This window comes from Oryctolagus cuniculus, chromosome 11, assembly GCF_051225735.1.
Source record: "Oryctolagus cuniculus isolate XC-2025 breed Fujian yellow rabbit chromosome 11, ASM5122573v1, whole genome shotgun sequence".
NCBI lineage: Eukaryota > Metazoa > Chordata > Mammalia > Lagomorpha > Leporidae > Oryctolagus > Oryctolagus cuniculus.
Genome location: NC_142877.1, coordinates 66,969,798 through 66,997,227, shown reverse-complemented (window position 1 = coordinate 66,997,227; position 27,430 = coordinate 66,969,798). Strand labels below are relative to the sequence as shown.

General features: G+C 45.9%; 1 protein-coding gene across 5 annotated transcripts in view; it reads right to left on the bottom strand.

Moving 5' to 3' along the window:
- Positions 1-27,430, bottom strand: part of TBC1D30 (TBC1 domain family member 30) — a 108,061-nt gene that overhangs the window by 56,968 nt on the left and 23,663 nt on the right. For 3 of the 5 annotated variants that reach the window (XM_017341953.4, XM_089308616.1, XM_089308617.1), the window contains exon 3: positions 23-84. In XM_017341953.4, coding sequence (XP_017197442.3) covers positions 23-84 — 62 coding nt within the window. Of the gene's footprint in view, positions 1-22; positions 85-3,010; positions 3,365-27,430 lie in introns of those variants that run through there. The other 2 variants (XM_008256739.5, XM_008256740.5) reach the window with 2 other exon arrangements.

Below are 27,430 nucleotides of genomic sequence, written 5' to 3'. Positions count from 1 at the left end.
TCAAAATGGAAAGTAAAGTTACCTGCTGAAAACCATTTTGACCTAAAGATGGCTCAAGGGTAAATTTCAATTTTGTATCAACCCCTGAAAGAAAAATAAGTAAATAGTTATTATTTTTGGAGACTATAACAAATTACATCAAAAACAAATGGTTGATTCTACTGAATCAACATAAAATTTTTTCAAACATGTATTTTCACTATATTTCAGTTAATTTTGTTCAAAGGAAAAGCAAATATATTGATGACCAAAACAGGAAAATATCCTACAGCAATAGAATGGAACTTATCATAGGATGGAAATTTTCACAGCTGCCTGAAGATATGAAAAAGCAAAAACAAAGACACAAACTTGGCGTCACATTCCCTCCACTCAACTTTGGTTCCCAGACTTGAACAAACTGTTTCACCTGTCTCAGTCTCATTCCTGTATCTTTAAAATGAGGACAATAATGCCTAACTCAGAAGGTTGTTGTGATGATTAACTGAACATGGTGTAATTAATAATTGTGAAACTTAAGAAGAGAATTCCCAACTCACAGAGTTCATTTTTCTAGGACACTTGCATGAACTAAGACTATTAAGGAAACTTCAGTGAAGTATCAAAAGCTATAAAACAACATTGTTTTCACTTATATTGAATGACACATTATAACCACTCCATTTGGAAATTTTCATGTATTTTTAAATACGTGTATTCACTAAAGATAAAACAGTGTGTTGTAAAATTATAGACCACAAGCTAAAAAACAGAACTGAACTCTAATCCCAAGTAATCTATAACTTTAAACTTCTCTGACTTGAATCCCAAATCTATGAAATACAAGTAAACAGGAAAATATATAGACCATATGTTTAATACTTATGTTGGGCTTTTATTCAGAATATCAGATTTATGTGCTATTATTGAAGTAAATTACATGACAATTATTCCCATTTAAATTTATAAAAATACAATTACATTTGAAATTGCTATAGATCCTTTTTCTACAATTTCAAAATCAATGAGATGAGATTTTAAGTCACTTTGTAAAAGACTTATGGCTTAAAAGTTCAAGTACCAAGAAATACTCAAAATTACAATAATATTCAGTTTCACACATCACAAAAATTATATTTTTGCTTCAAAGATGTAATTGCAGATTAGATATATTGTAAACATCTCCACCAGTCCCACTGAGGAGTGGGTATGAGTAGCAACAATCTCCAGAATTGGTAGAATAATAATATCAATAATAGACTGGTCTTTTTAAAAACCTATAGATACGGTTATAGACAGTCAAGAAGCTGGAAAGCCGCGTATCTGATTTGTCCATGACCATACCAATATGCAGATGCCCTTCCAGCAACCCTGGAGGAGTGCTGTGAATGCACGAACTGAGTTCTAGATGTCTTAAATCAAGCCGTGTGAAAGAATCCCAGGCATCCAATCGATGCCTTGATAATTCTTTTCAAAGCTTCAAGGTCAAAACCACATTTTGCCTAGAGACTCGGAGATAAGATTTTCTTCCCCGAAGGAATATTAAGTACACCTACGGATTCCCATCTCTCTGGGAAGGTTTAAATGAAGTCCTGCCCCCGTGCAGTGCGATACAAGGGCTACAAGAGTGCCTCCAGCTCCAGGCGTGATTTAAGCCACTTATGAAACAGACCTTGGGAGGCTGCTGTCCACACTCGGGGTGCTGAATGCAGCAGTGCATATGACGTTTGCGTGGTGATAACAAAGACCAGAAAATTTGGCCCTGCGCTGTTTGACTCCTGCCCGCCCTAGAAGCCTTGGACTCCCTATATGTGTGACTAAATACGCTCCCTTTGACTTTTTCAAAGCACCTGCTGGGCGTCTTGCCGATTGCCTGTCTGCCTACCCGTGCTGAGATCCAGCTGGGGTTAGTTAGCCAAAACCACAACTATCTTCTCATGATCAAAAATGTGTCAGAGGATTTAACTGGAATTGATCATTCGCCCCCTGCTGCAAAAGCTTAAATCAGGTCATCTTCACACACACACACACACACACACACACACACACACACACACACACCCTTTTCTTCTAATTGAATAAGGGAGGGGGAGAGTTTAGGTTTCATCTGATAATCACAGCTGTTCAGGGTTCAGAAATACAAATCACCCACTTTGAACGTGGGAAAGAGATTTTTTTTAAAAGAGGGTAAAGGAAGACGGTGAATAAATACTACAATCTCTGAAACTAGACACTTCCGTGGGGAGAAAAACAAAGAAACCACGAGGTTGGAAACAGCACCAACGCATTCCACGCTGTGGGACCCGGCTCGCCCAGCGAACCTCCTGCAGCTCCCTGACAGCAAGTCCCTGAAGGCGCCCGTTCGCCGCAGGTGGGGACGGCAAACTCAGCCCAGCGGGTGCCACTCCAGGAACAACTAAGCGTAGAGCACCGGTGCGAGGACAGCCACTCCTTGCCTGAAGCCTCCGTGCCCAGGCGCCAGGCCCGCTCTTGGAAGCCTGGGTGGGGAAGCCGACGCGGAGTTGTGCAACCCAGAGAAGCAGGGCCATGTAAACACAGACCAACGGCACCAGGGCCGAGGCTAAAGCGACCAAGCGCACTCTCGGACCTCACCTAGAAAAAGGTTCTTCCCCGCCTGCTCCCTAGAGCCACGGGGCGAGCAGACCCCGAAAACCACGGCGCCACTGCCTCCCCCTCCGACCTCCAGGGTCAAACCTCTGCCTTTCTCCGCCCTACACAGCACTTTCAAGGTCTGCTTCCTGGGAGCCGAGAGCACAATAGGTGGCGCGGCCTCTGACGGCTGGGGCAGCCGCCCGCACCTCCCCACCACCGGGCGAAGGCCTCGCTCGGAGGCTGCGGTTGCGCGGGAGGCGGGAGGGAATCGCGCGTTCCCCGTGCCCCGGCCCAGGCCCTCTTCCGAGCTCCGCCCTGCCAGTCCGACCGAGCCGCGCGCCAGGGTCCCGCGGGCGTGGTGGAGTACGGCGGCGGCGCAAACAGCTGCAGCGCGCCCGCCGCTGTCGCGGGTCCTCACCCGGCTCCAGGGTGCAGAGCAGCCGGGGCGCGGTCCGGGAGATGCAGCTGCGCTTCTTGAGCACATTGCTCAGGATGGTGCCCACGCCGCCACCGCCGCCGCCGCCGCCGCCCTGCCGCTTCAGGCATCTTCCCCCGCGCCTCAGGGAGCCGCTCAGCTTGTCCTGCCGCATCCGAGAGCGCCCCGGGCTCCTGCGCGGCCACCGTCCGCCTTCCGCCCCACCGCCCAGCCGGCGCAGAGGTTCTGCGCGCGGGGCTCGGTGCGTCGGCTGCGGTGAGGGGCTCTCGGGAACGGCGAGCGCGCGGCCGGCGCCCCGGGACCGAGGGGACGTGCGGGGCAGCGCGGGAGCCGCGGAGCACTAGGAGACCAGCGGGCATCTGCAGTGCGGAGCCTGCACGGAGGAGGCAGGAGAGGGCTTGGGGCGGGGATGAGGGCGGGAGCAAGCGAGCGAGCGCGCGGGAGTCGGAGGCGGCGCTCCCTCCCGCCCCCCATCCCGGCCTGGGCGCGCGCCGGGGTGGGGGCAGAGGCCTGCGCGCCGGAGGAGCGGCGGAGCCCGGGGCGGCTGGAGACCAGCAGCGACTACGCGCTTTTCCCCGGAAAGGAGCTGAAGTGGGGCACGCCCGGGCTCAGAACGCCAGCGAGACCGGGTGTGCGCCTCACCCCGTAGCCAGCCAAGGAGGGGGCCGGCCCCAGGGCCAACCAGGCAGCTCGGCACAGAAGCTGGCAGATGGTGAAGAGCAAAGGCTCATCCCAAATTGCCCTAAAGTCTCTCCAGGCAGCTGAGAGAGGCGTGGGAAGATGAGGGGAGAAAATTGTAATGTCTGTTTCTCTTGGAAAAATGGGCTTGGAGAAAAAATGTTCATTAATTTAAAAGCATATTTTAAAAGAAGTGTTTCCTCCTGTCTCCAGTCTGAGACTTCATTAGTTTTAAACTAGTATTAGCCATCAATATTCTTTATATAATTCGTGGGGCGGGCATTTGGCACAGCGGGGTTAAAGCTGTCGCTTGGGAAGTCTGCGTCTCGCAGTGCCTGGTTCTAGTCCCAGCTCCTCTGCTACTGAGCCAGCTGCCTACTAATGCACACTCTGAGAGGCAGCAGGTGGTATCTTAATTACTTGGGTTCCTGCCGCCCACGTGGGGGACCCTGGTGAAGTTGCTGCTTCCAGCCTTTGACCTAGCCCAGCCCTAGTTGTGTGCCGCATTTTGAGAATGAACCAGCAGACTAGCGCATGGAAGATATCGCTACCTCTCTATTTCTACTTCCTCTTCCAGCCCTACTCTGGCATGTTTATTTTATAATCAGTAAATTCTGAGCTTGGTAAAGTGTACCCAGAATACAAAGACAAAGGCAGACATGGTACAACTCTAAGCATGAAATGCATAAGAATCTGTTAAAATGAGATGAGCCTTGTAAACACAGGCTAATAAGCATGTATAAGCGATTCAGTTTCAGCTGCTTGCCGGGAGTAAAGAAAAAAGGCATCACTTCAGAAGACGAGGTCATTGTTTAACCTGGTCATGATGGAGGGTTTGGCTTAGATTTTCCAATCTTTTGCACCAAGCTTAGGTACAAAAATCTATCCTTCGTCAGCCCAATGCTTTTACAGCTTTGGTACGAGTTTGTTATCCTTCAGGGTTTTTTTTTTTTTTTTTTTTTTTTTTAATTTTAATGAGCCATCTACTGACTGACCAGAGAATAACAGAATGAGGTCTGATGCTTGCCTTTGGCCAATCTTTTAGATGGCACAACACGCGAAGACGTGGTGAACACCCAAAACAAAGGGAGAGAACTGGCAGGAGAAGGGAAACAAGCTCTCATCTTCAGAGCCTTCATCTCAAACCAGACAGGCCGTGGGGCAGGCGCTGTGGTGTAGCAGAAAAAGCCACCAGCTGCTCCACTTCCAATCCAGCTATCTGCTATGGCCTAGGAAAGCAGAAGATGGCCCAAGTGCTTGGACCCCTGCACCTATGTGGGAGACCTGGAAGAAGCTCCTGGCTCCTGGCTTTGAATCGGCCCAGCTCTGGCTATTGCAACCATTTGGGGAGTGAACCAGCAGATGGAAGACCCCCCCACACCCCTGCTCTCTGCCTCTCTGTAACTCTGCAAATAAATAAAACTCTGTAAATAAATCTTTGAAAGGCAGGAGGGGATAGCCCATGCATTCTGTTTCTAGCTGGGCCAGCAAGAGACAGTCTCATCAGCCAAGAGGATAGCAATGGGCTCTTTCTACAGCACTGTCCCTGTGGTGGAGACCATCAGCTCTTCAGGGGCCAGTGTGGCACATGCCACTGAAGCCATCCTGTTCCCTTTGGCTCTGAGGCCATGCTCATCAAGTAAATCTTCAATTGTTTGTTGGTGTTCATACAGAGTTTGTTGCAGAAGACAGAATCCACTAGCCAGTGAAAGCAGTCAATGCCTCTGAGTTCATTCAGCATTCAGGAAGCTGAAAGCATTAAATTTCTGGACTGCCAAGGCTGATGACTAGACCTGGAATGGTCAACACCTCCTCCCCACCCCCCACAAGATGTTTCACAACAGACAACAAAAGACTCTCTAATTGTTCATCAGTTATAACACTTTCCTTACTACTACTGACAGGAACTTGATTACTTTTAAAATGAACATTCAATTTCACCTCCTTTAGATGCATTACAAGGAAGGGGCTAGGGCCGGCACTGTGGGTTAATGCCCTGGCCTGACATGCCAGCATCCCGTATGGGCACCGGTTCTAGTCCTGACTGCTCCTCTTCCCATCCAGCTCTCTGCTATGGCCTGGGAAAGCAGTAGAAGATGGCCCAAGTCCTTGGGCCTCCGCACCCGTGTGGGAGACCCAGAAGAAGCTCCTGGCTCTTGGCTTTGGATCGGTGCAGTTCCAGCCATTGTGGCCAATTGGGGAGTGAGCCAGTGGATAGAAGACCCCTCCCGCCCTCCCTCCCTTCCTCATTTCCTCTCTCTCTCTCTGCCTCTCCTCTCTCTGTGTAATTCTGGCTTTCAAATAAATAAATAAATCTTAAAAAAAAAAAAAAAGGACAGGGCAGATGTTGCAGTGCAGCAGGTTAAACCACCACCTGGGACACCTGCATCCCATGATGCCAGTTCGAGTCCTAGCTGCTCCACTTCCAATCCAGCTCCCTGCTGACGCACCTGGGAAAGCAGTGGAAGATGGCCCAAGTGCATGGGCCCCTGCACCCGCAGGGGAGACATGGACACAACTCCTGGCTTCAGTCTGGCCCAGCCCGACCACTGCAACCATTTAGGAGTAAATTAGCAGATGAAACCTCCCCTCCCAACTCTGTAACTCTGCCTTTTAAATATAAATATTTTTAAAAATATATATTACAAGGAAAACCTGTTTAAAAAAGAAATAATGCTTCCCTGAAAACTTCCCATTCTAAAACCAAATAGAAGTTGAAACCAGCAAAAAAAGAAATGAAAGTTTCCACTATTATGGCAATAAGCAGTGAAGGGATTAAACAGTATCATTTTGTTTACATTGGAGAGGAAAGCCAGGACTGCCAACTTTTATAGCAAACAGATAATTAACCGAGTACTAAAATACAATACTCTAGCAGCAGCCATGGCACAAGCCTAGTATTATATTTATTGTGTGACTCACAGTTTATTTCATGTCTGGGATACTGTTTTCCAAAAGCAAAAGATGTCATCTGAAGTCAACTTACAGAGGAAACAAGCTGGCATGGTCTTTCCCTGAGGGCCTCAGCAGCTGGGCTGTTAACTGAGTGAACTTTATCAGATAAGATCAGTGAGTTCACATTTGGGCAGATCACCCCTTGGCACAATCCAGAACAGCTGGGATTTAAGCTGAATTCAGGGAAAAGACGACTCAAAATCAACTTCATATTGGCTAAGAAACTGTTACTTGAATTGCTAAAGAAAACGAGGGCTTTGTAGAAATGCCCTAAATGTCTCAGACTCCAATACCCGGGGATGTTGCTCCCAGAGACACAGGATCCCATGCTGAAACAGGGAGTGAAGAATCATTCGGACTTCCCTCTCTCTTCAGGGTGACGGCTGAGAGGGAGGTTCCGTTGAGAGCAAGCATTCCCTTTGATGAGACAAGGGGGAAGAGGTCAAAAGGAAAAGAAAACCCAACACAAGGAGTAAAAGCTGTCTCAGTGGGTTTCCAGAGGGAATCAGGTCTGAGACTTTTCCCATTGCTGCTATTTTTGTTTAACAGTAAAACCTTAAAATAAAAAGGGCCTACGTGCTCATCTGCAGGGACTGAACAGGACTAATGGTGGCAATTACTGAGAGAAAAAGCCCCAGAAGCCTGCTGCAGGGAGAGAGAAAAGCCCCAGGGGAGTCCAGCTGCTCTGGGGAAGTGGGCCTGGGGCTCACCCTTACAGCTGCAGAGTTCTGTGGTGGCACACAAGCCTCTGAGGGTCAGCGATCTTACCACATCCAAGGCCATCCCCCTTTGGGCAGGAGATGGACATGTTTTTCACTCATGCTCATTAAAAGGGTGGGGTACTAGGAGGCAGCAGTGATGGCTCAAGTGGTTGAGCTCCTGGCACCCATAAGGGACACCTGGATTGAGTTCCTGGCTCCTGACTTTGTCCCAGCTCAGCCCTGCCATCATGGGTATATGAGGAGTGAACCACCAGATAGGAAGTGCTTGCTCGCTCGCTCCCTCGCTCACTCTCTCAAATAAATTAAAAGGATAGCAGTCTGGTGTCATAATCTCTGCTATTTCCAGGGCAGGCAGTCAAGATACCAGCTATATCATGGTACAACGGTTCAAGTACCAGCTCTGCTGCTAACTCCAGCAAATGCTGACACTGGGAGGCAGCAGTAATGACTCAAGTGTTCGGTCCCTGCCACCCACGTGAGAGACACGGATTCAACTCCTGGCTTCCAGTTTTGGCCCCAGCCAGGAGCCATTGTAGATATTGGGGAGTGAACTAGCAGATGGGAACATATTCTCATTCATTCATTCATTCTCCCTCCCTTTCTGCCTCACAAATAATTTTTAAGTAACTATTTCCTTCTCTGTCTGCCCATAGTTTTTGAACAACTCCTGAATAGCAAATCTGCTGAAGGGATGGGCCTGTGATCAGTTCCGTAAGAAGTTAATATTCGGCTCAGACCTACGTAGAAGTAAGGCCTTAATAGGTAGTTCCTTGAACTCATTATCCAGGATGGCGCCCACACACAATGAGCTCATGGAGCTTAGCAGTGTAAGCATTTTCCCCCTCCTAAAGGAGACACAGAGGCAGGGCCGCAAAAGAAAAAATTGAGGGGGAGGAAAAAGCTTTATAATTATCTGACACATCACATCATGGACATGGAATTTTCATTTCTCCTTCTATGATCTTCTCCTCTTAGTCACACAAATGATTTCTCTATTTAAATATGAGCATCCTTTAAGATAATTGGGAATAGCTTTTGTATTTTGTTCAGAGAAAAGACTACGATGGAATACAGAAGCCTTGAAATTCCAACTCCAAAGTCCACGCAGGACCACTCTTCTCTACCTCCAAGTGTTCCTGTTCATGCCTTCTCAGGACCTTCCTTTTTTTTTTTCCCAAGATTTTATTTATTTATTCATTTATTTGAGTGGCAGAGTTAGACAGAGAGAGGGAGAAACAGAGAGAGATCTTCCATCTGCTGGTTCACTCCCCAAATGGCCACAGTGGCTGGAGCTGTGCCGATCTGAAGCCAGGAGCTTTGCTTCTTCCAGGTCTCCCACATGTATGCAGGGCTCCAAGCACTTGAGCCATCTTCCACTGCTTTCCCAGGCCATCAGTAGGGAGCTGGATCAGAAGACAAGCAGCCAGGACATGAACCGGCATCCATATGGGATGCCTGCACCAAAGGCTGAGGCTTAGCCCACTACACCATAGCACCAACCCCAGGACCATTCCATATATTCCTTTTTTTTTTTTTTTTTTTTTTTTTTTTTGGACAGGCAGAGTGGATAGTGAGAGAGAGAGAGAGACAGAGAGAAAGGTCTTCCTTTTGCCGTTGGTTCCACGGCTGGCGCACTGCAGCCGGCGCACCACGCTGATCCGAAGGCAGGAACCAGGTGCTTCTCCTGGTCTCCCATGGGGTGCAGGGCCCAAGCACTTGGGCCATCCTCCACTGCACTCCCGGGCCACAGCAGAGAGCTGGCCTGGAAGAGGGGCAACCGGGAAAGAATCCGGCGCCCCGACTGGGACTAGAACCCGGTGTGCCCGCGCCGCTAGGTGGAGGATTAGCCTAGTGAGCCACGGCGCCAGCCAGGACCATTCCTTTTAAAAAGATATTTTCAAAAACAAACACTGTCAACATTCCCCCCAAGCACACTCAAATATTTTAGATAAAGAATTTTTTAAAAAAATCAGTGATTTTTTAGACCAGAAAACTTCAAAATTAAAACCATATCTGACATTATAATTTACTTCAGAGCTGGAGTGGAAATCCCACTTTGGGGTGACACACTAGAAACATGCCTCTAAGCTGTGCAGCCAGATCCAAGTGAGCTCAGCCCCGTAACTAACCAGAGATTTTTGAAATCACCATATTACTGTTCTTAGCTTGTTATTTGCTATGCATTATTTCCTTGCTTCAAAATTACTGAAATTGGGGCCGGTGTTGTAGTGCAGCAATTTAAGCCACCACCTGCAATGCTGGCATCCCATATCAGAGCATCGGTTCAAGTCCTGGCTACTCCATTTCCATTCCAGCACCCAGCTACTAAGCCTGAAAAAACAACAGAAGAAGGCTCAAGTGCTTGGGCCCTGCTACCCATGTCAGAGACCCAGATGAAGCTCCTGGCCACTGTGGCAATCTGGGGACTGACTAGTAGATGGAAGATCTCCCTCTCTCTGTGTATGTCTCTATCTCTGTCTCTCCCTGTCTCTGTAATTCTGCCATTCAAATAATTAAATATTTTTTAAAAATTACTGAAATCAATTCAATACTACTTGAGCTAATCAATACTACTTGAGCTAGTTTTATGTTGAACATATGAATACACAGTAATACTTCCTTTATTCATGCATTTGTAAAACAAGCATTTGTTGAATTAGCACCTATGGAAAGGCACTGTGCTAGGATCTGTTAGAAATAAAACTGTGAGCATGGCACATGCTCCATATTTGAGGAGCTTACAGTTCACTGAGTGAGTAGTGATAAAGGCACTGTGGAAGTTCTTTTAAAGTACCACGGGCAGGTCTGCATTGTGGCATAGTAGGTTAAGCGCCTGCCTGCAATGCAGCCATCCCATTTGGGCACTGGTTCCTGTCCCAGCTGCTCCACTGGCAATCCAGCTTCCTGCTAGTGTGCCTGGGAAGGCAACAGAGGATGGCCCAGTGGCTTGAGCCCCTCCATGCACATGAAAAACCTGGAGGAAGCTCCTAGCTCCTGGCTTTGACCCAGTGAAGCCCCCACCCATCTGGGGATGGAAGATCTCTCTCTCTGTTTCTCCCTCTTTCTCAGTTGCTCTGCCTTTCAAATAAACAAATAAAGCTTTAAAAATAAATAAAGTACTATGGAAACACTTGGAGAGGTTCCATTATCTCTTCCTCTTACAAATTGTATATTGCAATGTTTTCCCATAACTTTGTTTCACAGAGCTATTAAATTTCACCTGAAAACAGCCAAGAACAGAGCTCATCCGTGCTCTTTTCATAATTGTGGTCTTCAGCACTTTACTTTCACACCAGGATTAGAACTGGAAGACTTAGAAGACATAATCACTGTTTAACTGGGTCATCTTAACTGTTTAGCTTAGAGTTCCCAACCAAGGTGTGTTCTATTATACCAAGGTATTCTAAGGTTCTTTTGACCCAGTTGAAGGACACGAGAAAGGAGAAGTTTCTCACACCTACTGATGCAGATTAGCTGTGCTTAGAATACGTCCGTAAACAGGAATAGGGTGATACCTCTAAAAGTTATAGGAGTGTGCTCAGCTGTAAATTATTTTTTTTTTTGGACAGGCAGAGTGGACAGTGAGAGAGAGAGAGAGAGAGAGAGAGAGAGAGAGAGAAAGGTCTTCCTTTGGCGTTGGTTCACTCTCCAATGGCCGCCACGGCCGGCGCACCACGCTGATCTAAAGCCAGGAGCCAGGTGCTTCTCCAGGTCTCCCATGGGGTGCAGGGCCCAAGCACCTGGGCCATCCTCCACTGCACTCCTGGGCCACAGCAGAGAGCTGGCCTGGAAGAGGAGCAACCAGGACAGAATCCGGCACCCCGACCGGGACTAGAACCCAGTATGCCGGCGCCGCTAGGCGGAGGATTAGCCTATTGAGCCGCGGCGCCAGCCCGGCTGTAATTTTTTTTAAGATTTATTTATTTATTTGAGAGGCAGAGTTACAGACAGAGAGAGGAAGAGACCGAGAGAGAGGTCTTCCATCCACTGGTTCACTCTCTAAATGGCCACAATGGCCAGAGCTAGGCCAACCCGCAGCCAGGAGCCAGGAGTACTTGGGCCATCCTCTTCTGCTTTCCCAGGCCATTAGCAGAGAACTGGATTGGAAGTGGAGCAGCCAGGGCTCAAACCAGCATCCATATGGGATGCCAGTGCTGCAGGGAGAGGTTTAACCTACTACACCACAGTGCTAGCCCCATGTGTGCTCAGTTTTGACAATGAGAAGAGAGAGGTATCAGGAAGAGGAGAGACTGGAATCACAGTCATGTTGGCGGCAGACCTGGAAGTCTTAGATCACCAAACTTAGTTCATTCAGAAGAAATAATGGAGATGGCATGGACTGATGAGGGAACACGCAAAGGTCCACAGGTCACCACCTCCAGGAAGCAATGCAGTGTCAGAAAAGTGCTGGCTGTGGCAGACCAAGGTCCGAATCCCAATGCTATTAGTCAATGAAGCTATATCCTTGGGAAAGTTACTCAATTTATAATTTGTTTCTCACCTTTAATATGAACAAGATCTGAGTTTTTTGATCATTAAATGGTATAACCAGAGTCAAGAGTCTAGCACAGTGCCTAGCACAACACAGACACTCCATACAGTTACTTGTTGGTATTGTTGTTTTAGTGATTGTTGTAGCTGTAAAGAATATCGGCTAAAACCACTCTGTGAGCAGTCCATCCAGAAGTTTGCCCAGCCCAGGACCTAAGACCTGGCCCATGGAACAAATCTGCCTGGCTACAGCACCCGTTGAGGTCCTTGCTAAACATTCCTATTTTATTTTCTTACCTTGGTACTCTTATTCACTGAGAGAAATACTGAGATGAGTTTTGTGTTCTTAAATCAAACTGCTAAGTGGGAGTTGTATAGAGGTAGACATCAGAAGAATTAAAGAATGCTCTAAGTAGGGAGGTGGTTAAGACACACCTCTGGTATAGCGGGTAAAGCCGCCACCTGCAATGCTGGCATCCCATATGGGCGCTGGTTCAAGCCCCGGCTGCTCCACTTCTGATCCAGCTCTCTGTTATGGCCTGGGAAAGCAGTAGAAGATGGCCCAAGTCCTTGGGCCTCTGCACCTGCATGGGAGACCCAGAAGAAGCTCCTGGCTCCTAGCTTCAGATCGGCACAGCTCTGGCTATTGCGGCCTTCTGGAGAGCGAACCAGCTGATGGAAGACCTATCTCTCTCTCCCTCTGCCTCTCTGTAACTCTGCCTTTCAAATAAATAAATAGAAATAAATAAATAAATCTCAACAAAAGACCCACATCGTGTCCCACTTCTAACACCCTGGGTTTGATTCCCAGTTCTAGTTCCTGATTCCAGCTTCCTGTTAATGCAGACTCTGGGAGACAGTGGTAATAACTCAAATAGTCGGGTCCCTGCCACCCACGTGGGAGACCTAGATTGAGTTCCTGGCTTTGGCCCAGGCCAAAGCTGTTGCACATTTTTGAGGAGTAAACTAACAAATGAGAGTGCACTCTCTGACACTCTCTCTCTCTCTCTGCCTCTCAAATACATTTTTTTAATTCAAAAAAATACTCTAACTATAATAAAACAGCCTCAGGGGATTCTAAGTGTCCTCCCTGTTTGCATTCTCAGGCAAAGGTTGCAAGCCCAGCAGGCAGAGGTGCCCTGAAGGAACACTTAAAATGAGGGGTGCTTGAGCTTTCAGTATCAGCAAAATAAATAGCTTTCAACCCTATAATTTTCTGAGATCAATTCAACTAGTATTCAGAATGTCTATTACTCTACTAGAGTCTCTCAGTTCAACATAAACATCGGCCAATGGAAACCCTTGGAGAATATTGTTTGAGTTGTTATATTTTCCAGGAAACTGAAATTTAAACAATAAAATGATACATTTTGGCATCAAAGATTTCTAAAAATGTATTGTACTTTGACTTAAAAATAGTATTCTGAATAAATCAAATTTCTATATATTTATTAGGAATCTTATATTATCTTTAGAAAATTATTCTCATCATATGAGTCCAGGACAGGTATTAAAAGTTCAAGCAATTAAGCTAAGCCTAATCAATGAATCAAAATATGAAGGTTAAAAAATACTTCTATGGGGCTGGCATTGTGGTATATCAGATTAAACCTAAGATGTCGGCTTCCCATGTCAGAGCATGGATTCGAGTCCCAGTTGCTCTGCTTCAGATCAGGCTCCCTTGCTAATGTGCCTGGGAAAGCAGCAAACGATGGCCCAAGAACTTGGGCCCCTGCCTCCCCTGTGGGAGACCCAGATGGAGTTCCTGGCTCCTGGCTCTTGGCTCCTGGCTTTGGCCTGGCCCAGCCCTGGCTGATGCAGCCATTTAGAGAATGAGCAAGCAATTTTTGGAGATCTTTTTCAGTGTCTGTCCCTCTCTCTCATTCACTCTGCCTTTCAAATAAATAAATCTTAAAAAAAAAACTTTCAAAATGTATTTGTGCATTATTCTTTATGTAAGCATAAAAATTAAATGCTCTGGGGGCTGCTTTTGTGGCACAGCAGAGTAAGCTGCTACCTGCATCCCATATGGGCATAGTTGCGAGTCCCAGATGCTCCACGTCCAATCTAGCTCCCTGCTAATGTGCCTAGGAAGGCAGTGGAAGGTGGCCCAAGTACTTGGGTCACTGTAATCCACATGGGAGACCAAGATGGAGTTCCAGGCTCCTAGCTTCAGCCTGGCCCAGCTCCAGCCACTGGTTGTGGCCATTTGGAAAGTGAATCACAGATCGAAGATCTCTCTCTCTTGCTAACTCTCCCTTTAAAATAAATCTTTATAAAAGAAAAGAAAAGAACTAAATGCTCTGTAAATGTTTCATGAATGTTGCCTTGTCCTTTTTCATTGGTTACATTTGTTGAATTCCATGAGATACTGCTACTGTCAGTCTTACTTTGAAATCAATTTAAAATTTAATTTTAAAAACAGTAGGGACCTGGGGCCAGTGCTGTGATAGAGTGGGTAAAAGCCACAGTCTGCAGTGCTGCCATCCCATATGGGTACCTGTTGGAGTCCTGGCTGCTCCACTTCTGATCCAGCTCCATGCTAATGTGCCTAGGAAAGCAGTGGAAGATGGCCCAAGTCCCTGGGTACCTGCACCCAGATGGGAGACCTGTAAGAAGCTCCTGGCTTTGAATTGGCCCGGCTCTGTTTGTTGTGGCCATCCGGTGAGTGATCAGTGGATGGAAGACCTCGCTCACTGTCTCTCCTTCCCTCTTTCTACCTTTCCCTTTCCCCCAGACCTGCCCCATAATTCTGCCTTTCAAATAAAATAAATAAATCTTTAAAAAAAAATAGTGGGGACCCAAGATTCTTAGCAAAACTTCATTTTGGAAAAAAATCTCTTTTCATAGTTCAACTTCATAATTCCTGTACCCATCTATATAACTTTTCTGTTACTGTGTTATCTAGAAACATAATAAAGCAGCTGGGAACTTTTTCCTTCAAATGATGCTGTTTTCAAAGCAGTTCAGAGAACAAGGCAGAAAAAAATATTGGACAAAAACTTCAACAAAGCCAGAGTTACTCCCACAAATATAACTTGGACCTATGTAAAAAGAATTTGCATTGTATTTCAGAAGTCAACATTAAAAGACTGACTGAAAAGAAACATTTAACAAAAATGATAATCTTTCTTTACCATGTTTTAAGGACAAAAAATTAACAGAACACTCAGATGTGGGTAAATTGCATGGGTAGTAAAGTTAAATGAACTTCAAATTATGTTAGAAGCTATATTAAAAGGTAGGTATTAGGGGCAGGCTTTTGGTTTAATGGTTAAGCCACCACTTGAGATGCCTGCCTATCAGAGTGCATGGGTTTGAATACAGGTTCTACTACTGATCACAGCTTGCTGTTATATGCACCCTGGGAGGCAGCAGGTGATGGTTCAAGTACTTGAGCCCTTGCCACCTGCGTGGAAGACCTGGACTGAGTTTCTGGCTCCAGGCTCCAGCCTAGCAGGCATTTAGGGAGTGAACCGGAAACACTCTTACACCCATGCTCTTGCGCACGCTCTTACTATCTCTATCTATCTCTATCTATCTCTATCTCTTTCTCTCTTTCTCTATCTCTCTCTCTCCCTCTCTCTCTTCTCTCTCTCTCTCTCTCTCTCTCCCCCCTTGTCTCCCTGCCTCTCTGATTAATTAATTTTTGAATTCTAAAAGAAATAAAAATAAAAACAAAGAAATGTTTCCTGGCAGATACTTGGGGGCAATAAGAATTTTATGATATGTCAGTCAGTTCTAGCCTCAGCATTTCAAAGTGCATTTTCTGTAGTGATTTGTATTCCCTTTTCTCTTTACCACCATAAAGATGCAGGAGTCACCAAGGCATCGTTGGAAATGGCCATGCCCATGTTTTTGTGTTTGAAAATTGCCCTAGAGTTGTGGTGATACAGGAAAACTCCTAAGGCGGCAGACACTTCTTAATAAAAACACTGTCATGTTCTCCTTCTCTTCCAGAAGCAGGACCAGTGTGGCTGATGATTCTCATGTACTTAATAGAGCAGCACTGGCACCTGTAATCATCACTGTCTCGAGTCCCCACTTACAACAGTGTCTTTTGGCCATGTGTCAGTCTGGCACAATGCCAGCATCCATCAGCGCCTAGGGAGAGAATAGATTGTGTCTGAAATAATTGCCTCTGGTTTCTCTAAACTGTTTCATAAACCTACCTGATATTTGAAAACTAAGCACAGGTTGAGTAGCCTTTATCTGAAATGCTAGGGACCAGATTTGGGATTTCTTTCAGATTTTGGAATGTTTCTATCTTGGGGCTATGCCCCAAGTCTAAATAGGAAAATTTTTTTTTTTTTTTTTTTGACAGGCAGAGTGGACAGTGAGAGAGAGAGAGAGAGAAAGGTCTTCCTTTTGCTGTTGGTTCACCCTCCAATGGCTGCTGCGGCTGGCGCACCGCGCTGATCCAAAGCCAGGAGCCAGGTTCTTATCTTGGTCTCCCATGGGGTGCAGGGCCCAAGCACTTGGGCCATCCTCCACTGCACTCCCCAGGCCATAGCAGAGAGCTGGCCTGGAAGAGGGGCAACCGGAACAGAATCCTACGCCCCAACCGGGACTAGAACCCGGTGTGCCGGCGCCGCTAGGAGGAGGATTAGCCTATTGAGCCGTGGCGCCGGCCCTAAATAGGAAATTTATTTGTATTTCAGAGACCTTAAACACACAGCTTGAAGGCAGTTTCACATAATATTTTGAACGGTTTTATGCACAAAGTTTCATAGTGTAGAATTTTCCACTTATGGAAAACTCAAAAAGTACTCAAAAAAGTACTCAAAAAGTTTCATATTTGGGGGCATTTTGGATTTCAGATTTTTGAATTAGGGATTCTCAACATGGACTTAAGTAATCTTTGGGAAAATTCAAAATAATTGTCCAGAACAAGGGCTGAAACATAGTAAGCACTCAGTAAATATTTTTTCTAATTGTATCCTAGGCACAACAAGAATATGAGATTAGGAACCTGCTGATTTGATATTTTAAGATGGAACCTGCCTTAACACCTGTATTCCATATGCTCTTTGGAATATGCCATATGCCTCCCACCCCCACACCTCATGTTTCCATGCTCTTGTATTATTTATAGGCAGACTATCTCCTCTCAATAGATCATGAGCTAATTTGAGTACAGGGACTGAATCTAGCTCATTGTTGCCTCTCTCTCCTCCCCTGCCTGCAGCACATAGAGGGTTCTGTATATACTTGGCACTTAGTGTATGAAAGCCAAAAAGAAATAAAATCATAAGCTCCTCACATCAAGAGAGCCAGACCGTCCCACTCATTAAAAAGGAATTTTTTAATTCAACAACAAGAGAAATAGGCAGATGAGTTTACAAGAAGTTATTTGACTAACATTTGTGCAATCTACAAAGAAAATCCACAAACATCACTTTTAGTCTCCCTGACAAGTTTCCAAAATATGTGATGCTCACGTATCACATATTTTCTCTACTCATCAGGGGAAAGTAGCCTAGAAATTTTCAATGTAGAAGCAGTCTGCTGAAGCAGCAGATAAAATGGGCAGACTCTAGAACATGCTGCCTGGGTCTGAAACCCAGTTCTACCACTGACAGATCATAGACCTGCATCAGTTAACTGTGTCAGTTTCCTCAATGGAACCGCTCAACCTTGCATTTCATAGGAGATATTCTAAGGAGTAAATAATACAGATACAGCATTTACCCTCATGCTTGGCACACAGAAAGCTCTCTGCATAAACATTACCTGTTCTATAATTAATATGAGGGTACTTCCAAAACTTCATGAAAAAATGAAATGCAAGGATAAGTTCACTTTGTATAAAAATAATTTCAAAATCCATGCACAATTTTTCATACCGTACATTTTCCATGAATTTGTGAACATCCCTTATATGTATGGGTTTCACATTTTTTTTTATTTTTTTGACAGGCAGAGTGGACAGTGAGAGAGAGAGACAGAGAGAAAGGTCTTCCTTTGCCGTTGGTTCACCCTCCAATGGCCGCCGCGGCCAGCGCGCTGCGGCTGGCGCACCGCGCTGATCCGATGGCAGGAGCCAGGAGCCAGGTGGTTTTCCTGGTCTCCCATGGGGTACAGGGCCCAAGCACCTGGGCCATCCTCCACTGCACTCCCTGGCCACAGCAGAGGGCTGGCCTGGAAGAGGGGCAACCGGGACAGAATCCGGCGCCCCGACCGGGACTAGAACCCGGTGTGCCGGCGCCGCAAGGCGGAGGATTAGCCTAGTGAGCCACGGCGCCGGCCGGGTTTCACATTTTTATAACAAAATGAACTTATCTTTTCATTCCATTTTACATGAATTTTTTTAAAATACCTTCATATGTAATTTGAAGGCACTTAGGAATTTTTTTTTTTTTTTACTTATTTTATTTGAGAGACAATGAGACAGAAATAGACAGCTAGACAAACAAAGAGAGCTCTCATCCACTAGTTTATTCCCCAAGTGCCTGCATAACCAGGGCTGGGCCGGGGCAAACTCAGGAGTCAGAAACTCAATGCAGGTCTCCCACACGGATGGCAAGGACCCAAAATCTTGAGTCATCACCTGCTGCCTCCCAGGGTGCACATAAACAGGAAGCTGGAATCAGAAGTGGAGCTGGGACTTCAACCCAGGCACTCCAAAATGGGATGCGCATGTCCCAAATGGAATCTTAATCACTGCACCAAATGCCTGAGCCTAGAGTATTTTTCAAAGGCACTCTAATTGTGAAACACTGTCATGAATTAACAACAATACCCTTGGGTCACTGGAGCTTCTTTGCTCTTTACTTATCTTACCACCTAATATGACCCAGAGATTTAGTGCAAAACCACTCTGGGAAGCCCATGAAAAGAAACAGTCATTTAAATTAATAAATTGCTCACAATTTTCATAATCTTGATTTTTCTTCACATGTGACTTGAGGAGAATGTGCTACAGTGTACAATGCAAACAAGCCAATGCTTTCTTGCTCTTCATAAATTAACAACGTCCAAGCATTAACTATCCAATAGCCGTTGGCTCTGCAAGATCATTGCAAGCAGGAAATCAATCTTTCATAGCAGGGTTTTAGTGAGCAATTTTCTTCTCAATCTTTCTCTTCTTCCAATATTATACCTTTTTGAATAATGCAAGCAATTTTCTAAAATTTGATCCAACCATTTATTTTTTAACATTTATCAAATGCAGTCTATCATTTATTAGAAGGTTCTGTTCTCTGAATACATTTTCATTATTTGGAATATAAATGAATTTTATGATATGTTCTTCATTTGTATATGTATTAACACCAATTCTTGAGTCGGGAGTTTCAAGTACATCCTAGGATAAGATTTGTCAAAACAATGGGATTGGATGGCGCCGCGGCTCAATAGGCTCATCCTCCACCTAGCGGCGCCAGCACACCGGGTTCTAGTCCCAGTCAGGGCGCCGGATTCTGTCCCGGTTGCTCCTCTTCCAGTCCAGCTCTCTGCTGTGGCCCGGGAGTGCAGTGGAGGATGGCCCAAGTCCTTGGGCCCTGCACCCACATGGGAGACCAGGAGAGGCACCTGGCTCCTGGCTTCAGATCAGCGTGGTGTGCCGGCCGCAGCACGCCGGCCACAGTGGCCGTTGGGGGGTGAACCAATGGCAAAAGGAAGACCTTTCTCCCTATCTCTCTCTCTCACTGTCCACTCTGTCAAAAAAAAGCGGGGGGGGGGGGGGGGGAATTGGTTGATTGATTTGAAAGGCAGAGAGAGACAGAGATCTCCCATTCACTGGTTCACTTCCCAAATGCCTGCAAAAAGCCAAGCCTAGGGGCCAGTGTTGTAGTGTAGTGGGTAAAGCCGCCACCTGATGTGTTGGCATCCCATATGGGTGCTGATTTGAGTCCTGGTTGCTCCACTTCCAATCCAGCTCTGTGCAATGGTCTGGGAAAGCAATAGAAGACGGTCCAAGTCCTTGGGTTCCTGCACTCTCGTGAGAGACCTGGAAGAAGCTCATGGCTCCTGGCTTTGGATCGGCCCCGCTCTGGCCATTGCAGCCATTTGGGGAGAGACCCAGTGGATGGAACACTTCTTTCTCTCTCTCCCTCTGTAACTCTGTCTTTCGAATAAATAAATATTAAAAAAAAAAAAAAGCCAAACCTGGGCCAGGCCACAGCCAGGAGCCTGGAATTCAATCTGGGTCTCCAATGTGGGTGACAGGGACCATGTGTCTGAGATATCATCTCATGCCTCCCAGGGTGCAGAGTAGCAGAAAGTTGAATAGCAAGTGGAATAGCTGGGACTCAAACCAGGCATCTTGATATGGAATGTGAGCATCCCAAATGCTAACTTTACTGCTATACCAAATACCTGCCCCCAAAACACTATTTTTAGAAACACTTGAGACAGCTAAAGGAACTGCAAGTGGAATTGGAACCTCTGGCTTAAGGTTGGCCCTGGTTCTCCAGTATTAAAAAACAGGGAGATCAGGTCTGCACAATGAAGAAATCTGACCGTGTAGGACAACGGACTGCTCAACCTATCCTCCTGGATTCTCCCAAGACAACAAATACTCCTATGCAGAAATGCTTCAGCATGCTCACCGCCTAGCAACTGCATCAGGTCCTCCAAGAATTGCTGCAATTTCAACTCTCCTACTCTCCTGCCACCTGTTACCCCTCAGACGATCCTTGAGAAGAACTCCTCCATCTGTGAGCCATAAAGCCTCCAAACACTTACGCTGTTTAGAATCCAGACTCACCATTGCCTTTTCCTTATACTTTTTTTTTCAGTTCTAAAAGGAAAGATTCATGAAAAGAAGGAATGAACCAACAAATGAAGGAGTTAAATAACTTTCCCAAGGTCATACAACTAATAAGTGGTAGAGCTGGGATTTGAATTCCTGTCTGTCTCACTCTATCCACTCTCTCACTCTATCCACTAAATCAGTAAAATCGAGATAATCAGGTATTTTAATGTGAGCACGGTCAAAATATTTTGGAAGTTCTGACAGTAGAATTGCTCATAGCCTCATGCATATTACCAACTGAATGAAATGTCCATCATTTTTGCAAACTTCCCAGATATTATTTAGCAAGGTACTGACAGAAATAACAAAACAACAGCTTCAACAAGGTCAGCTTTGCACTGTCAATTAACCAAAAATTCCCCCAATACCAGAGTAAACAAGGGAAGTTCTTGGGTGAGGAGACTGGCTGTATGTTCTCTGAGTCCACCGCAGGGCAAGCAGATCGATCAGGACACAGAGGGAAGGGGCTGGGTAGGCACCTCCTGGGGAGCTCCTGTCTGGACCAACCTGCTCTATGGTTCCTCCATGAGAAATCTGGGCCACCCTGGAGTTCCCCCAAGAAACTACAGAAATGATTTGTCTCTAAAAATAGTTTGCCAAATGTGAGAAAGGAAAGAGGAAAGTGCTTAGTTAGCTGAGAAAGCAACATCCCAAAGAACTTCTCCATAGAGAGAAAATGTTAAATGATGCAGACTTGGAATCAGTCTTGAATAATTTTTGTGTCAGGGCTGTACTCCTTCTTGTGCAGAGAGCAGCTGTTGTAATCAGAGTTAAGATAACTTTCAAGATGATTCAAACCAAATTGCCCAGAGTTTTTAAGAGTGCTTAAAAATGCTTACACCATGAAACACTCGCTAGAAAAAAAATCTCATTAGCCACTCACTGATGTTGAAGCTTTGATAGAGTGAGTCAACACTTCACACGTTCTCTTGGCATATGTCTGACACTTGCATTTCAAAATTTGGTGTTACAAATGATCCCAAATGAACTATAGCCAAAGAGAAGTGTTTGAAATGCATCCACCTCCCTGTTGGACTTCATCCAGGTCAGCTGGAACTACACAAAGGGCCCTACTCTATGGCTGACTCATCTGTGTGGAAAAAAAATTAGACCAGCGATACGGGTTTGTTGTGTAGGCTCTGAAGCCTTCTCAGTTCCTCACAGTAACGATGACTGAGTTATCAAATACATTAGTAGAGCCAGTAGAGCCTACAGCAAGATAGGGGTGCCAGGGTTCAAGTCCCTGCTCTGCTCTGTTCTAGCTTCCTGTTAATGTATACCCCAGGAGGCAGCAGGTGATGGTTAAACGAGTTGGTCTCTGCCACCGCTGTGGAAGACCCAGACTGACTTCCCAGCCTAATCCAGCCCCAGCTATTGTGGGCATTTGGAGAGTGAATCAATGAATGGAAGATCCGTCTCTTTCTGCCTTTCAAATATAAATAAACAAATAAATATATGTCCATATGTTTTTCAATAAAAGCAAGATATCACTAGGGAGGAATGCCCAGGGAAAGGAACAATATTATCTAAGATCCTAGTCAATGCTTAGCTTTCCTGTTTTGTTCCTTGTTATAGATTCCTGCCAGGTTACCCTGAAACCTTTAGTAAATGTGTTACACAGCCTTATGTCAGCGGTCTTTGAAACAGGTGTGAAGTAAAGTGGAGCAATAAGAAAAGATGGTGCTCCTTGGAAAAGATGAAACAGGGAACACATGCATGGAAAAACAGGGAGGCCCAACTGTAAGCCTCCCCCCTCCAAACCCACCACTGTGCACTGTTAGATGTGGGGCCCAAGTCTTGCTATTGCTGAGCTATTACAAGAAGTCACCTCCCATTTCCCCAAGGCCTTGAGATCATGGGAGATGGTGTGGGTGGAGGGTAAGGCAGGAGGGCTTCATGCTGAACAGAGCATGGAAGGGTGGCTATTGATGGGAGGAGTTGGAAGAGGAAGACACAGGTCTGATGGAGAGGAAAAACTGAAGGGAGAAGAGGAGGAGGAACACATTCTATCAAGAGTCTCAAACTCCATGAGGCATAGGAATAAATTGTGAGACGAGACCTGAAGCACTATTAATGTAAAGCCACAAACGAGGGGAGGGTATGAATCATGCATGCACAGGGAAGCTGCAGAGAGTTTAAGTAAGAAGCACAACTCATAATAGTAAAACTGGGAAGAGTGGAACAGGCCATAAAGCAGACGGTTCAGGATGGAGCATGTATAGGAATCCATGTTGTTACAGGTGTGTGGTTTGTGTGGCACTGGATGGATAGCAAGAGGGTTGCCAGGCTTTAAAAACCAGAACCACAGTCACATTCACAGCTGCTTTACTCACAACAGCCAATAGGTAGAAGCAGCCTTTGACAGATGACTGGATGAACAAAGTGTGGTATAAACATACAACAGGATTCATTCAGCCTTAACAAGGAACGCAGACTTCAAAAACCATATTGAGGGCCGGCGCCGCGGCTCACTAGGCTAATCCTCCACCTAGCGGCGCCGGCACACTGGGTTCTAGCCCCAGTCGGGACGCCAGATTCTGTCCCGGTTGCCCCTCTTCCAGGCCAGCTCTCTGCTGTGGCCTGGGAGTGCAGTGAAGGATGGCCCAAGTACTTGGGCCCTGCACCCCATGGGAGACCAGGAGAAGCACCTGGCTCCTGGCTTCGGATCAGCGCGGTGCGCCGGCCACAGCGCACTGGCCGCGGCAGCCATTGAAGGGTGAACCAACAGCAAAGGAAGACCTTTCTCTCTGTTTCTCTCTCACACTGTCCACTCTGCCTGTCAAAAAAAAAAAATCCATATTGAAGAGACCAGCGTTGTGGCATAGTGTCACATACAGGAACTACTGGTGCCAGTTTATGACCCAGCTGCTCTATTTCCAACCCAGCTTCCTGCTAATGGCCTAGGAAAAGCAGTGAAAGATGGCCCAAGTATTTGGGTCCCTGCACCTATGTGAAGGATCTGGATGAAGCTCTCAACTCCTAGCTTCAGCCTGGCCCTCTCTCCCCTTCCTCCTTCCCCTCCCTCTGTCCCCTTCTCTATCTCCTTCCCTCTCTGAAACTCTTTCAAAATAAATAAGGAAATTTTTTTAAAAAAATCCATATTGAAGCCTGGATATTGCTATGGTTTGAATGTTCCTTCCAAAACTCATGTTGGACTTCAATTGCCACTGTAACAGTAATAAGAGGTGGGACCTTGAAGACGTGGCTAGTTCTTGAGGGCTCTGCTCCTACAAAAGTGCACTGAGGTTGTTACTGTGGGAGTGGGTTAGCTATCACGGGTGGGTTCCTGAGACAAAGAATAAGTCTGGCCAGGTTTCCTCTCTCTGTCTTGGGTGTGCTCAATTGCCCTTCTACCTTGTTGTGACACAGTAAGAAACACCCTTGTCATGTGCCAGTGCCTCACTCTGGGATGTCCCAGCCTCCAGAACCATGAGGCAAACAAACTCCTATTGTCTGTAAGTTACTCAGTCTGTGGCATTCTGTTAGAGTAGCAGAAAATGACTAAGACAGATGTTACACTATCCACGCTGTAACATCAGTGAACCCTGAAGACTGTTAAGAGAATTATGCCCATCACACAGGGACAGAGACTGAATGATGGCTGGCAAGAGCTGAGAGCAGGGAATAGGGAGTTACTAATGAATGGGCAGAGAGTTTCAGTTTGGCATCCCCAGAGTTCTGGGGATGGACGGTAGTGATGACTGCACAACATGATCATTCTTTTTTTTTTTAAGATTTTTGAAAATATTTATTTGAAAGTCAGAGTTACACAGAGAGAGAAGGAGAGGCAGAGAGAGAGAGAGAGAGAGGTCCTCCATCTGCTGGTTCACTCCCCAAATGGTCACAACGACCAGAGCTGTGCCGATTTGAAGCCAGGAGCCAGGAGCTTCCCTCCAGTCTCCCATGTGGGGGAAGGGGCCCAAAGACCCTTTACTTCTTTCACAGGCCATAGCAGAGAGCTAGATCATAAGTGGGACAGCCGGGATTTGAACCAACACCCATATGGGATGCCAGTGCTGCAGGCCACAGCACCAGACCCAACATGATCATTCTTAATGCCACTGAACTGTATGCTTCAAATGGCTAAGATGGTGCATTTTCTATCACAATAAAAAAAATAATAAGAGGGACAGGCATTTAGCACAGCAGTTAAGACACTGTGGGAGGCTCACATCCCATAATGGAGTGCATGGGTTCAAATCTTGGCTCTGCTTCTGATTCTAGTTTCCTGCTAATGAGAACCCTGGGAGTAACCAGGTAGCGGCTCAAGTACTTGGATCTCTGACACCCACATGGGAGTCCAGAATTGAGTTCCAGGCTCCTGACTTGGACCTGGCCCAGCCTCAGCTGTTGTAGGATTTGGGGAGTAAGCCAGTGGGTAATGAATCTCAATCTCAATCTCTTACTCTCTTTAATAAATCTTTAAAAAATAAGATACCCTTAAAAAGAAAAAAAGCCAGAGAGTTGCAAATCAACATATGGTGCTGGGCAATTGATACAGTTATCTTGTGGCAAACAATTTTTGTGCAAACAATGTGCTAGACACTGAGAATGCTGACTGGGAAGGCACAATCAGTAGGAAATGTGATCAGAAAACACTTTCATGCCAGGAGGACCCTGAAAGTAGTAAGCTCCTAATCCATGACTGATTTTATAGAAAGATCTCTGCAAATGGCATATGGGAAAAGCACAAGATAGGGAGCTGAGAGAAAATACAGCACCAACTACTCACGTGGCTTAAGGCATCTCTTTCTAGAATTGTGCTGAAATATACATAAAGTTACCACCTGAACCACATTTACAGGTTCAGTTGGGTCGTGTTAAGTACATTTGCACTTTTGTGCAACCAATCTCCAGAACTCTTCATCTTGCAAAATGGAAACCCTACACCTGCTAAACAACAACTCCCTAGTCTTCTTTCTGTGAACCTAGCTACTCTAGTTGGATCTCATAAGTGGAATAACAGTGTTTGTTCTTTTGTGATGGACTTATTTCACTCAGCATCATGTCCTCTAGTTCATCTATGTTGCAGAGTATCAGAATCTCCTCCTTTTCTGAAGCTGAGTAGTATTTCATTGTGTATATGCACCTCACTTTGTTCATTCATGCACCAATGGGCACTTGGGTTGCTTCCACCTTTTGACCACCATGAAAACGCTGCTGTGAACATGGTTGTACAAATACATCTTCAAAACCCTGCTTTTGGGGCCAGCGTTGTAGCACAGCAGGTAAAGCCACCGCCTGTGATGCTGACATCCCACACAGGTGCTGGTTCGAGCCCCAGATGTTCCACTTCTGACCCACCTCCCTGCTAATGGGCTGAGAAAGCAGCGGAAAATGGCTGAACTACCTGGGCCCCTGCCACACACATGGGAGACCTCAAAGAAGCTCCTGGCTGCTGGCTTTGGCCTGGCCCAGTGCTGGCCATTATGGCCATATGGGGAGTGAATTAGTGGATGGAAAACCTCTCTCTCTCTCTCTCTCTCTCTCTCTCTCTCTATTTGTTTATTTTGACAGAATTATACAGAAAGTTTTTTTTTTTTAAAAAAAAAAGACCCTTCTGTGTAGACAACACAGAAATAGAATTGTTGGATCATACAGGAATTCCATTGTTATTTTTTGAGAAGCCACCATACTATTTTCCATAGCAGCTGCTCCATTGACACTGCACAGGGTTGTAATTTTTTTCTCACCAGCACGTGTTATTCGGTTTATTTGATAGCAGCCACCCTAATGGGTGCACAGTGGTTATAAGCCTCTCGGACCCTTTGATTTCCTCACATGTAAAACGAGCAAGTTGGATTAGATGATCCCTGAGGACCTCAAATTCCATTACTTATAAATTGAGAGGAGAATGCAGTCCATTTACTGGGAAAACTCGAGTCACTTAATCACACTGAGCTTACATTTCCTCACAATATTCACAGCATTGCCACGTCACCCTCTGGGTGTGGTTTCCAGTTAAAACACGGCTTGAAATGCAAGTGCAAGGAATGCTAATTACTGGGAAGGTTCAAGGGAACTTGACCAATGCCATCTGTGAGAGGACGTGGCCATCCCTGGCTATCAGAGCTGGCTCTGCACAGGTGGAGCCAGGTTCCCATCTCACAGACCTTTACCTGGGCAGGGCTGGTTATTAGCAATGACTACACAGAGACAGTTTCCACTCACTGCTCAACTTCCACTCTTATAAACAGATAAATTTCAGCTAACCATTTTGTAAATGGTAAGGCTGAACTGGCAGGAGAAATAGTCATTTCCCCAGGAAATCTGTTGTTTTTGAATATAAGACTTATGCTTCCCACTCTCCAAAACAATGGCTAAAACTTTTCTTAAAAAAAAAAAAAAGATTTTTTATTAAAAGGCAGAGTGACAGAGAGAGACAGAAAGAAAGAAATTTTTTATCTGCAGGTTCACTCCCCAAATGGCCACAACAGCCAGGCCTGGGCCTGGCAAAAGCTAGGAGCCAGGAACTCCATCTAGGTCTCCCACACAGGTGGCAAGGACCCAGATGTTTGAGCCATCATCTGCTGCCTCCCAGGAACATTGGCAGAGAGCTGGATCACAGGCAGCCAAGGTGCCTGATCCTAGGATTCCAATATGGGATGCAGACACCCCAAGCAGCAGATTAACTTGCTGCACCACAACATCCACTATGTGGCTCAAACTTTAAAACAGGAAAATCATTTTCTCAATGAGACCCACTAGAGGGGAATCATCAGTAAGTTCCCAGGAAGACTATTATTTTACAAACAGATAAATAGGGGCCAGTGTTGTGGCATAGCGGATAAAGCCACC